The 12,631-nt window shown below is 47.6% G+C and overlaps 5 protein-coding genes across 5 annotated transcripts; 1 reads left to right on the top strand and 4 right to left on the bottom strand.

Moving 5' to 3' along the window:
* Positions 1–241: 241 nt before the first annotated feature.
* On the bottom strand, positions 242–2,102 carry N7466_002695 (MDR family MFS transporter; the record flags this gene model as incomplete). The annotated part of the gene is made up of 5 exons (XM_057162093.1): positions 242–880; positions 930–1,452; positions 1,516–1,716; positions 1,774–1,859; positions 1,917–2,102. The coding sequence occupies 5 exons, from the start codon at positions 2,100–2,102 to the stop codon at positions 242–244; spliced, it is 1,635 nt and encodes a 544-aa protein (XP_057025378.1).
* Positions 2,103–5,025: 2,923 nt separating this feature from the next.
* Positions 5,026–6,714, top strand: N7466_002696 (uncharacterized protein; the record flags this gene model as incomplete). The annotated part of the gene is made up of 1 exon (XM_057162094.1): positions 5,026–6,714. The coding sequence occupies one exon, from the start codon at positions 5,026–5,028 to the stop codon at positions 6,712–6,714; it is 1,689 nt and encodes a 562-aa protein (XP_057025379.1).
* A 314-nt stretch (positions 6,715–7,028) lies between these two features.
* On the bottom strand, positions 7,029–8,288 carry N7466_002697 (glycoside hydrolase family 7 protein; the record flags this gene model as incomplete). Its single annotated transcript, XM_057162095.1, has 1 exon — positions 7,029–8,288. The coding sequence occupies one exon, from the start codon at positions 8,286–8,288 to the stop codon at positions 7,029–7,031; it is 1,260 nt and encodes a 419-aa protein (XP_057025380.1).
* Positions 8,289–9,388: 1,100 nt separating this feature from the next.
* On the bottom strand, positions 9,389–11,000 carry N7466_002698 (uncharacterized protein; the record flags this gene model as incomplete). The annotated part of the gene is made up of 5 exons (XM_057162096.1): positions 9,389–9,445; positions 9,496–9,582; positions 9,636–10,064; positions 10,114–10,892; positions 10,958–11,000. 5 exons carry the CDS (start codon positions 10,998–11,000, stop codon positions 9,389–9,391), a joined length of 1,395 nt encoding a protein of 464 aa, XP_057025381.1.
* Positions 11,001–11,706: 706 nt separating this feature from the next.
* N7466_002699 (GNAT family N-acetyltransferase) lies at positions 11,707–12,354 on the bottom strand (the record flags this gene model as incomplete). The annotated part of the gene is made up of 1 exon (XM_057162097.1): positions 11,707–12,354. The coding sequence occupies one exon, from the start codon at positions 12,352–12,354 to the stop codon at positions 11,707–11,709; it is 648 nt and encodes a 215-aa protein (XP_057025382.1).
* Positions 12,355–12,631: the final 277 nt, after the last annotated feature.

The following is a 12,631-nucleotide window of genomic DNA, read 5'->3' on the forward strand; positions in this document are numbered from 1 at the left end:
CCGATCTTTGGCCATGAACTTGGAACAGCACCATTCAATGTTTTCACTACGGAGTACAGAGTATCTACTTGCAAATCATCTTGCTGGTTTTTTTTTTTTCTTGCATCAATCTTACCATGTCAATTATTCTTCCAAGTCTTCAATGCCACATGCACGAAAGGCGCGCAGGATAAGTTATCTTTACCGAGTGGATAAAAATAGTTATATGTATATGTGGAGCATCAGCCGCTAATGACAACCTTCATTTGGTTTTATCAGCCTGTTTTACTGATCTCCATCCGGATCCCAAGGCGCCAAATGTGGTCACGCAGGCGATTGCCACACCAGTATAAAACACCTTCACAAGGGCATCATTGTACACGGACAAGGCCTCGGTGAGATACTTTGAGGGAATGACCTTTCTAAGACTCAGCACACCTGAGTTCAGAACGAGGTTAGCATCAAGTCCGGGGACTTTGGTTGCCAGACCAGAAATCAGTTCCGCAGCAAATATATTCTGTGAGATGGCGAGCATGACCACGCCGCCCAGAAGCTGCCCAAAGGTCAGCACCACGATCGCCGACGGCACATCGGCTGCAGGCGTGGCAGTCTGGACCGCGATATAAGGTTGCTGCCACGCGAGTCCACACCCAAGACCGAAGATGGCTTGATATACAATAATGTGGGAAATGGATGTGGTAGTGTTGAAGGTGGTTGTAAGGCCAGCACCGATTGACATCATCACTCCCCCGAGTATCATGTACGGCATATAGTATCCCGTCACGCTTGTCATTGCGCCGGCAAAAATTATGGCAATGACAAGACCTATTATACGGGAGAGATCTCTAACACCGGACTGCATTGTTGAAACATCACGAATTGCCTGGTAATAAATGGGTAACTAGGAAGATTAGTTTCTCACACGTAATGATCAAGGTCTTCCAACTCACATAATATGTGAAGATATAGAGTGCACCTGAACAGGCAAAGCTGACTGCAATGCTGAAAAGCATAATTCGAGACTTAAGCAGTCTAGCAGGCAGTGTTGCATGCTCTTGCATGTATGCCTGTTGCACTGTAAAAGCCACCAGAAAGGCTCCAGTCAAAGCCAGCGGTACAATGACCTGCTTGCTACTCCACGGGTATGCTGTTCCGCCAGTTTGAAGTGCCAATGTAAAGCAAATGACCAAGGGGACAAACAGGGCCATTCCTACTGGATCAAGTTGCCTCAGTTTGGTAGTGGGTGAAGATTCCGCTTGTTTATCTGTCTTCGGCAGTCGTAGGAAGAAGAGTACCGAGGTGATTGGAATGATTCCCAGAGGAACACTAATCCAGAAACACACTCGCCAGGAAGTGACATCAGCGATGGCACCAGCAAGCAAAGGTGCAGTTGCCAGTGCAATACACTCCATACTTCCGATAAAGCTCTGATAGAAAGGCCTCCACCTCAGAGGAATGATTCTGGTGGCAATACTGGCGACAGGTCAGCATAGATCTGATATAAGATGCGCGGTGACAACGCGAAAATCATCGTACATATTGCAGCCGGAGAAGATCCCAGCGTTTCCCAGGCCGGCCACTGCCCTTCCCACAATAAAAGCGATAGATGACTGTGCCGTGGCACAGATGATGGAGCCGATGACAAAGACAAACAGGGCAGACACGAATACAATTCCTGTTGAGTAGAAGGAATAAAACTTGCCAAAGCTGAGAATTGTCGCACAGGACGCGAGCGAGCTGGAAGTCCAGTCAGAGATTATAGTTGGAGATCTTCGTGCTGGGGAAGTGACTTACTATGCGATTCCATACCAACTCACGTCATTGAGAGAGTTGAACTCGTCACTGATAGTTGGGGCAAGTGTGGCAACACACGTGGAATCCTGGTTGATATCAGTTAGGTCAAGACTCTATGCCAACTTTCGAAATAATTGACTGACATAACCTGCTAAGAAACATGCTGAGCATAAAGAGATTAAAATAGTAGAGAACTTCCAAGTTGAGAGTTTCACAATTTCGCTGTCGGGTGCTTTTGCTACAGCGGGAGCGTTGTGTTGCTCACTGCTTAGAGTGGAAGAGGCATGTTCGTTATTTGACGGAGCAACTTGTTCCAACTCCATTTCCATTTTGGTGAGTACAGTACTAGTTTGTAGGTCAAGTATGAATGTGAAAGCCTTGAGTACCTGAAAGATAGGTAGTGAGATAACACATGTGATGATATGTGGAAGCCTGATGCGAGATATCGGCCAATCCAATCAATGTACTCATCCATTGAGATTAAATGGCGGATGTAACGTGGTGATAACATCTGTCTGTCCGGAGATAACTGAGTTGAGTCTAGCGCTGGCATCCTTGTGCTTTAGGCCACTTGTAAAACCTTAGAATTCAGGCCTGGGTGTGAATCAGGCAATCATCACAGTAGTTAGTAGTGATCGTAGATTAAAAAGACAAAATGAATCATTGAATCATATAACATCGCTTACTACTCATAACTAGTACAGAGTCTTTGTTGATAGAACCGCCATTTACTCCGTATGGGCTATAAGTCACTTATCTCACTTTAGATAGCTCTTCTTTCTCTTTCTTTCTTCGCAGCTTCCGAGGGCCGAGTCCTAATACACACATCAATTGCACTTGCCCTCCTTTTGCAGTAGAATCTAAATACTGAACTTTATAATAGAATTCTACTGTATGGCTGCATCTAGCTTAGTAGTGCTACATCCGGTCCCAATCTAGGCAACCGACTGTATGTAAATAATATACTAGTACATTTTCGATTTTTCTACGTCATAACTAACGCCGCTACTCCTATTTCAAAGACAAAAATGAAAATCTCATTAAAGAAAATTAGTATCTTAACATCCATTCAAGTTACCTCTGATCTACGACCAAAATGCCACCCCGAACCTTTTTTTGGTGGAAATGGAGGCCATCTTCAAAAATAGGACCATTTCTCCCAAGATCAGCAAGAATTTTTCTTTCCATATGTGTGGTACTTGCGGATCAAGCTAAGTTACGTGAGAGAAAACGTGAGAGCCAACGAGAAGCTGAACGAAAAGATACCGAGCTTCAGCCGCCGATGGCAGCGCCTAACTCACTTCAACGCAGGGAAGATGAAGAAATCTATCCCCTTGGGTAGAATACCTGAGTTTATATTCTTGAGGCTATGCTGTGTCTGTGTCTGATCTATTTCTGGCTACTATTCTCTTTGCTGACAGCCTGAGATCATATTCTTGTATCGATATTAAGAGATGCTCTGAATTTTGGGCTTAATGATTTTAGACCCTGAAGCACTGTCTATGTATTTATGTTGCTTAAGCAGATGGGCTGACGAAAACGATCCCTAAGCTATTTACTCTAGTATGGCTTAACTATCTTCTTGCCTACTATCTTCCTTGATATTTTATGTCTCCTAAAATAAATAGTGCTGGCCTAAGGCTGCCATCAGGGGGCTGAACTGGTAATTTTTCATATATGCGGTGCATGTACATAGCATGGTACCACCTGGTGTCATATGATGAACAAAGTCACTTCAAATTTGATAATGGCTATTTTGTACATTTCTTTCTGTGAATTTTTTTTGATACCCAGTATGGGTCAAATGCCCGAATCCCTTAGAGAGCCTCACCTCGTTCAGCTATAAAATTCACTCAAATCTCCTCTTCCCCTTAAATCCCTTGAATTGTTAAGGGGATTTGAGTATATCCTTAAATTGTACCAATTTGACGACCTTTAAGTCCGGTAGGCCTAAAGATTGATCTTCAAATATCTTGATTATCCGGTAAAGATTGCTAGTATTTCTTGCCATAATCTTCCTCTTGATCATTTTGGGATACGTAACCGTTGTTGGTATTGTTGATATTATCCGGTTGCCCTGTGTCAGTTTCCACTTTCCAGTGTGTTGTTGATGTTCGATATCAGCCATAGTTGTATTGTGATGACACGTTTTCCTCTTTTGCCAGTAAGCGCTCTTGTGAATCGCGGAAGTCTCCTTGATCAAGCAATATGTCTCTGAAAATACTGGATACTTGCTTGACAACATTGAACGACCAAACGGATTTTCCGATCAATGATCAATAGTGCGTGAAAGTTTATGCAAAGTCATACTTGAGATGAGCTGATCGATCATTCTCAAATAGCGATCAACCTCATCGCCATTTTTTTGTTCATTGGCAGACCGCCAGTCCAGTGTCGTGTCCCACATTCAATGTTGGCAGCGACTAAACCTTGCCATTGTCCCTCACTCAAAGTTTTACTATTCATAGTAGCTTTGCTGAGTGCAAAGACCCCCTGCATGTCTTACAACACGTTTTCTGGTCTCATGGGTGCCCGGTTCATGGGCGACTGATTTGAAGACCTATCCCTAGGTGGGCAACTTGGAGCCATGGATTGATATGACAGCAGTATAGCGCCAATGGACGTGATGGCGTAAGCAACTTCTTGTCAAAAGCCCCTTGGATCTGCACGCCCAAACCCCGGATGATCAACAGGAATGCGATTTAGCCCCTTCCGGAGCGATCGACACCACCAGCACGCTCTTACTGTAGATCAAGATGCGAGGATCACCACGGGGAGTCAAAGCGTTGTATAGTAAGACATCCAATGCGAGGGCACTTTTATATGGCTCATAACAACAATTGCCCGGCATTGAATTGCGCAAAAAAAAATCACCATGCATGTTTTCAATCACGAAACACACTCTTTTCCCCGCAAGGTAGAATCGTACTCTCCTACCTACACGTTGGGACCGGTCCCTTGCAGCCACGCTCTGATCCCCAGCCAAACTCCATGACGCGACCTATTGACTGAGCTCAGACATCGCAATCGAAGCTAGAGAAAGCTATCCAGAGCTCCAATTCCGCTACGTAATGGAAAGCTTGGAGGTGTGGTCTACTCAAATATAAATACAGCTCTATTCGACCGTCTTTGAGTCTCCAGTTCATCAAGCAAAAGAGACTCACAAGATCCTCCAGATCCAAGAGTCACAGAAAACAAGCATATTCTCAAACTCTCCATTCCTATTTCCCCTATACGATAGCCCAGTCTACCATGCGCTACTCTTTGATCAATGGGTTTCTGCTTTTGGCAGTTTCGCCAATGACCTCCTTGGCCTTGCCAGTGGACCCCAATGACCAATCTGGAGTCTGGGACCCCAGTGGACAGTACCGCAAGGGCCATTACGAGAACGGCCAGTTTGTTCCTAACGCCGGCTCAAACTACAACAATGGCCAATACAACAACGGTCAATACAATAACGGTCAGTACAACAACGGCCAGTACAACAATGGTCAGAACACGAATGGCCAGTACAACAATGGCCAATACAACAACGGCCAGTATAACAACGGCCAAGACGACAATGATGAGTACACCAATGGCGAGAACAACCGCTACCAGCGCCGTGGCAGAATTGGTCGCCCATTCGGCAACGATCGCAACCGTGTTGGTGTTCCTGATGTCGGTGTCCCCGGCGTCGGTCTTCCCGGTATTGGCCTGAAGGCTCGCAACTGGCCTTCTGATAACACCAACAACAACCAGAATGGTTGGACCGATGCGAACGGCCAATGGCACTCCACCACCAACTCCAACAACCAGAACGGCTGGACTGATGCGAACGGCCAGTGGCACTCGAACAACAACCAAGATGGCTGGACTGATGCCAATGGTCAATGGCACTCTGACAACAACCAGAATGGTTGGACTGATGCGAATGGCCAGTGGCACGCAAATGCCAAGCGTGGTCTCCCTGCTGTTGGTGCAGCTGGTCTTCCCAGCGCTGGTGTCCCTGGTGTCCGAGGCACTCCCTCTATCCCCGGTATCCCCGCGAGCGGTGCTGGAGTGGGCGCCCTTGGTGCCGAAACTGGAGCTACCAACCATGGCGCTGTGAACGGCGCTGCTCAACTCAATGAGCCCAACAACCGCCACCCTGCTCAATCTGGTGCCTCTGGCTCTGGTCTCTATGTCCGCTGGAACCGTCCTGAGAACAACAACGACGACTACAATGACAACTATGACAACCGGAACGAAGACTACTACGGCAACGGTAATAACCGCGAGAGCGAGCGTGAGCACGAGCAGGACCGTGAAGAGGACCGCCAGGACGCCGCTGCTATCACTTCCGGTGTTCTCTCCAACCTGAAGGCCCGCCACTATCCCGAAAATGATTACAATGACTACAATGGCAACTACAACAACGAAAACCACCGCGAGAGCGAGCGTGAGCGCGAAGAAGACCGCGAGGATGCCTCTGATGCCGCTGATGCCGCCACCTCCGTTCTGACAGGCTTGAAGGCCCGTCACTTCCCTGGCCAAGAGTTCCACGACAGCGAGCGTCTGGATCGTGCTGCTGCTGAGTCCCTGACCCACGCTCCTGTCTTCGGTAAGCGCTGGTGGCCCTTCGGTGGCTGGAACCGCAACCACAACGACAACTACGATAACAACGACAACTACAATGACTACGAGGACAACGACAAGTGCAAGAAGGGTGACTACAACGACCAGTCTGGCTGGGACTGCCACCACGATTGGGATGCCAACCGCTACGCTACTCCCACTCCCCGTGTCTTGGCTCGTGGCCAGCAGACCGAGAAGGCCCAGTCTCCCTACCCCCAGGTTACTGGTACCACCGCGCAGGTGAATGGTATCCAGCAGGGTGGTGAGCGCAACGGCGAACACCACGGCGAGGACAAGAACCAGGAGGACAAGATCCTTAAGCCCACTGGTACCATGGCTCAGTAAATGAGTAATGAGGATTCGAGTTGGAATGGTGGATTTTTCCAAGATCCATCCTGGTACGTTGTTCACACTTTCTCTTACCTTAGATAAACATCACTAACATCCACTTCAGAAGAGGGTAGCACGATCGCAGGAGTTTTTGAATGATTTTCATGCAGTTGATGATTGTTTAATGATAGTAACGAACTATATACACTCTTTTATGTCATCAGCATTAGATTTCGGGAATGATTTTGATTATTTACGAGGGGCGGAAGTGGTAGCTAGAGTAGCTAGATGAAATGAAATGAAATGCTTATTATCAATTGATTTGAAACTCATCGTGTTTTACCAAAAGTCGTTCCAATATCCCCCCATCGGATGTTTGAAAATGTGACCGAAGTACCAGGATGTTCTGCCTGAATAAGAGCAGGATTCCCCTCAGTGCTATTGCAAGGACCAGCACTCCCGCTGTCCAACCAATCCATATAAGCACCGGAATCATTCCATATACTGAAGATCAGAGCCATTCCCCGTCCCAGAGCCTTCCCAATCTGCTTCAGACCCCCCATGTCCGTGAAGTACTCCGCCGTCTCAGAGCAATACTCGTTCGTCAAAGAATCGGTCTCCGTTCCCGTCACATTGACCACGGCATTCTGAATGACCTTGTCACCCTGAACATACAATCGTCGGATCTCAACTAGGGACCCCTTCGCAGTCTCATCGTCCGTAACAAACTGCGTCACAACCGTAAACACTTTCGACGTATCGACCACCTCTTTATACCCATAGTAGTCCGTATCCCCAAGCGCATAGGGATTAAACCCACAACCAGACTTATCACACACACCATCACTCCCACAGAGATCCCCCTCACAGGAATAGACACCACTGATATTGCACGCGTGCGGCGTATACGCCGTCGCCAACGCATTCGCCTCCCAAAGATCCATCTCATTACAACAAGCCCCACTCCCATCAACATTAGCAACCCCATTAATCCACGGATCAACAGAGCACTGCGCATCGCAATACCCAGTCCCATAAGCCGCGCCCGCAGGATTCAAAGCACCCCGTCCCCCCGACGCCTCCAGCTCAGCCAAATAAAGCGCCCCGTTCATCCCGCACACTAGCGTCGAAACATCAACGTCAAAACTGATCTCCTGATTCAGCATCCGCAGCATATCATAGTTCTCCCCGCTCTCATCAAGCAGATATACACGCGGCGAAACGGCCGTGACTGTCCCATCGCTGCTGAGATACTGGTGCAGAATAAGGCTATCGCCGCTCGTCTTCACGCCATGCGCCGCGTAGTCCGTCCCTTCAAGGACGCAGTTCTTCGCGCAGGACTCCTCCGTTGCGCAGAGCGTCGGGTTTAGCCCCGTGTCCCAGTTTCCGCAGGACACGCTGCTGTTGCCTACTTCGTGTAGGGGGTGCGAAAGCGCGTCTAGGACGACGGAGGTGGATTGCTGCACGCAGCCTGTGCGTGTATTGCATTTCCAGGTTTGGAGCTTGGGGTGGACCTCTGGGATCTTGCCAATCTGCTGTGCTGTGGCCAGCTGCAGGAACAGACATGCTGTCGCGAAGAGACGCGTCATTTTGGTCTTAATTTATGAATTATGCCCCTGGAAGAGTACCGGCGACTTGTTGGGCGCCGAGACCTCGAGTCGATGATTTTTTTTTTTCTTTTTGGGAGAACATTCTCAAGAGGTATTTATTCATTGCTCTTTCTTCAATAGTGCTCAGGGGTCCAATATGTTCCGAATGAATTTAGCTAAAGCCTAAATGGGGTTCTACCCCTGACCCTGTGCATGAGAGGAATCCGTTCCCAATAAAATACGGAGGGTCGATTGAGGGAAAGCGTGATGAATGCTCATATAGAAAAAGTAAAGAGTGTCGCGCATACGCGTGACGCGCAGCTAAAGTTCCAGGCATACTAGCAGGCTCTGTAGAAGCCCTGGATGTATCCAACCTTGAAGTTTACATACTTCTAAATTCTACGTACTTACTCAATACTTAGAATGGGTATACATACTCAGTAGTCAAGAATCAAGATGAATAGGTACTCAGTACTTGAGATACTAGGTATTGTACTCACGGGGAAATAACATGACGAAAAAAAAAACGCAGGGGAGAATAACTTAGACGCCCCTTCTTCAGGGGTCACGACTCACGGTCCACTAGTTAGTAGTGGCCCGTGGGAGCCTAACAAATGACCTCGGCGGAATGTCAGTGGAGCATTTGTTTACTCCCGCAGTTTTACGCGCCTGGTGAGTTTATCCGGTGACCATTCCACCAGTGATAAAAGTCATCGGTAATAACCAGTTGAATTCATTTCGAATATTAGCCTATTGGTTCTATTTCTTTTGATTGTGGTTACATCGAGGGGTAGTTCGAACAGTAACAAAACTAACCGTCTCACTTCCACTTCCTACGAAAGACTTGCCGAGATTAAAGATGCAAGAAATGACAAGGTATGAAACTGGAAGAAATGAATCACATTGCATAAATGAATGTATTGGGGTAAGATAGCAATCGTGAATGGGATGTTTCAGACTTGTCTCCTATTTGGAGTAACCGATCATGTTGAATGATAAGATTCACAATCTGGGGCAGGCATGTTGGATGACTGGAAGTAATATGAACACTGAGGCAAATAGGCTTTCCACACGTGTATTACAACGTCGGCTATTCTTACTTAGTAGTCATCTCCACGACTGATGACTTCTTTGCCGGATTCACCTAGCAAGATGGTCTAGAAAGCAGTTAGCGACATGGATCTTCAGAAGGCTAAAGGCAGCATACGTGTTCAAATTGAGCGGAGTACGACCCCTCAATGTCCATGAGAGGTGGATAAGACTCGACGATTCCCTGGGAGACAAGACTGTTCATCTATTCAATGTAAGTATGTCGGAGCCTGCAAGTGGAAGGGACAAGACACTTACGCCGGCCAGGTAACGATCGACACCAAGGCGTTCGAGATATCGGCGACAAAAGACAATTGTACCAAAGTTGTCGTTGATCGTCTTATACAGAGATTTCGCCGAGGCAAGAGGAGAGATAATCCTCTTTGGGGCATGCAGGTCTTTGCCATAACCATAGACACCAGGTCCGTCCCTGGTTTTTCCGAGGCCCGTAGACCCGAACGTCTCGATTGCAAAGACCTCCCCCTCTTCCATCTTAGTCTGATCCTTGGTCTTCACAAAGGGAATTGACTTTCCACCGTGGATCTGATATTGCCTGATATTGTGGCCGCTCAGATCTCTTACCGGCTTCACTGGGTATATCTTGCCTCTGATCTCCACTTCGTAGCTTTCCATGGTCTCCTGGATAGCAGCGCTAACGTCGCTGATTCGGACATCGGCACCGGCATTCTGCTCGAGTCAGTTGGGTAAATAAAATATGGAATGCGTGATATCCTACCCTGATACCAGTGTTGGTTGCATCCTTGACTGCCGCAAGTAAGTTGTCATACGTTGGATCGAATGACATGGTGAACGCACTGTCTACGATCCAACCGTTGATGTGGACACCAAAGTCCACTTTCAGCACATCAGTTGCTTGGAGGACAATGTCCTTTTGGCCTGGATTGGGCGTATAATGCGCAACGCAATTGTTGAGCGCAAGTCCCGTTGGAAATCCCATTCCGGAAACCAGGCAACTTCCAGTTTCAAGACCGGGGTTATCGAGCAGCGCTCTCACGCCATCGTCGATACCGTCAGCAATCTCCGAGAGAGTGCAACCAGGTCGCACGTTGTCTTGTGTCCAGCGTCGAACCTGGCGATGAACTTCGGCCGCTTGGCGATAGTTGGTCAGCCAGGCTTTGTCCTGAGTGAGACGGCGGGATTCATATCGGGCTTCCTCAGCCGTGGTTCGAGCCGTATTCTCAATCCCATAGCCCTGCATCTCTCCGGAAGGATACTGATCATTTTGATAGATCTTGTTTATCGGAATTCGAGGAGGAGACGACTGCTTGACTTGAGTCGTCTTCTTCTTCTTGGACTTCTTTCTTTTCTTCTTCTTCGAAGCGTCTGCCGGGGTGTTTTGCAATGTTAGCGACTCGGTAACAGCCCCGGGCTGATTGTCGCCATCATCGTCGTCGCTGTCTCCATCACCCAAACTTCCATCTCCATCTCGGGCCAGATGAGCACCACGTGGTTCTCCGCCAGTGGTGTTGGGCTGGGCCGAGCCTGACGACTCATCTGTTCAAAGGGTTAGCAAGACGAAGCACATTTGTTTTTTTGTATTTTTTTATGAGGATCCTTACTGCCGCCATTTTGGCCCTCATTCTCATTTGTCTTGGAGCCCATTGTGACATAAAGTAGAATTTTATGTTACGAAATGGATTATGGGAGCGTGGAAAAGATCGCAGTCTTGCCGCCTCTTGCGCAGATCATGCGTGCAGCGTGGGGCTGTCCAAGGGCGGTGTCGGGTCTGGCCATCACTTTACAAGTAGAGTACGGAGGCCGATAACCGCCACCCTACTGCCATAACCCAATTTCAATTTCTAACTTCACATGTGTGCACAGCCCTGGTTCCCGGCTGTATTGTATTTATCATGTATAGGAATATCTTAAGGGGGTCACTTTTAGAATAGACTTGAGAAGAGACTTGAGAATAGACTTGAGAATAGATTTGAGAATAGACTTGAGAATAGACTTGAGAAGGGATTTGAGGCACATTCAGGCAGATCAAGAGTCAAGACATCAATACGTCCCGATTATGCTTAGCGCATCATACGACCCGTGTTAGCATGAGAGTAACCCGTGTTTATATTAAAGCCCACGAAGAAATCGAGAATTGCGGTTTGTTGTCAAAGAGCTTTCTTTGCTTCACTGCACTCAGTGCATCCTTCATGAGTGGTACATTATTTGGGACACCTTCGGCAACGGTGACTACCTTATCAGACGCCAAGTGTGTAGTCAGTACCTAAGACCAAATGAAACGGCTTCTCCAATGATACTTATGTTTCCACAAGCTTATTGCCTTGACGTTATTCAAATGTTCGGCAGCAGCTCATTGAAGTTTCTCCGTCAGATCGTAAACACTTAGATCCTCGCTCATCCCAGGCAAAGCATAAACTGCACTTTCCGCACCCCCAAACGCCTCTAAAGCTGCAATTCCTCTCAAGCGCAACCCAACCTTCTCCAGAACTCTCCGACTATGAAAATTTGTAGAATCACAAAACCCAAATACATCTGAAATGCCGAGACTCGCTCTCGCCCACGCCAGTAACGCCTTAGCCGCTTCGGTCGCATATCCCCTGCCATTCATCTCTGGTAAGATCGCATACCCGACATCAGGGGCCAAGTAATGTCGGTTCGGCGGTGCGCCTTTCATAAGCGACACGGTGCCGATGGGTATTGGTGGGAACATGAATGGGTCTGTTCCTTGGTCTTGCAGCAATATGAGAAAAATGCCATGTTTGTGGCGTATGTAGTCTGCGACGATGCGATTACGGATGTACTCTGATGCGCTTGCGGTGTCGATGACTGGGGTGCGACCGCATGCATTTATGAAAAGATCTGTGTTGTAAAGGTAGACCAGGAATGTGCAGTGGCTTTGGTTGTTTGGGTCAAATGGGATGATGCGAAGTCGTGAGGTTGTGATGCTGAAGTCACTGGGGAATGGTGATTGTTGTTGTGGTTGTGGCGGGGAGGCCATTGTGGATTTGATTGTTTAGAAAAATAGAATTAATGATTTTTATTCCGATAATTGGCTTTCGAAGGTTCACGGAGATTTCTTTCTCGGATTTCGAGTTATTTCTGGCTTTTGTCGTTATCTAGGGATGACTCGAGTTGACTCAACATGGACCTCGGCCGAACTTCGGAGCTCGGAGTTCAACTTGCGACCTATCGCATCGAATAAATCACTCGTTTCAAATGTTGTCTCGCAGTTTGAATAGATGACCTCATCTTGTGCAAATTTCTTGATTGTTGGA

The sequence above is a fragment of the Penicillium verhagenii genome (genome assembly GCF_028828195.1).
Source record: "Penicillium verhagenii strain IBT 33310 chromosome Unknown utg000003l_segment0_segment0, whole genome shotgun sequence".
In the NCBI taxonomy this organism is placed as follows: domain Eukaryota; kingdom Fungi; phylum Ascomycota; class Eurotiomycetes; order Eurotiales; family Aspergillaceae; genus Penicillium; species Penicillium verhagenii.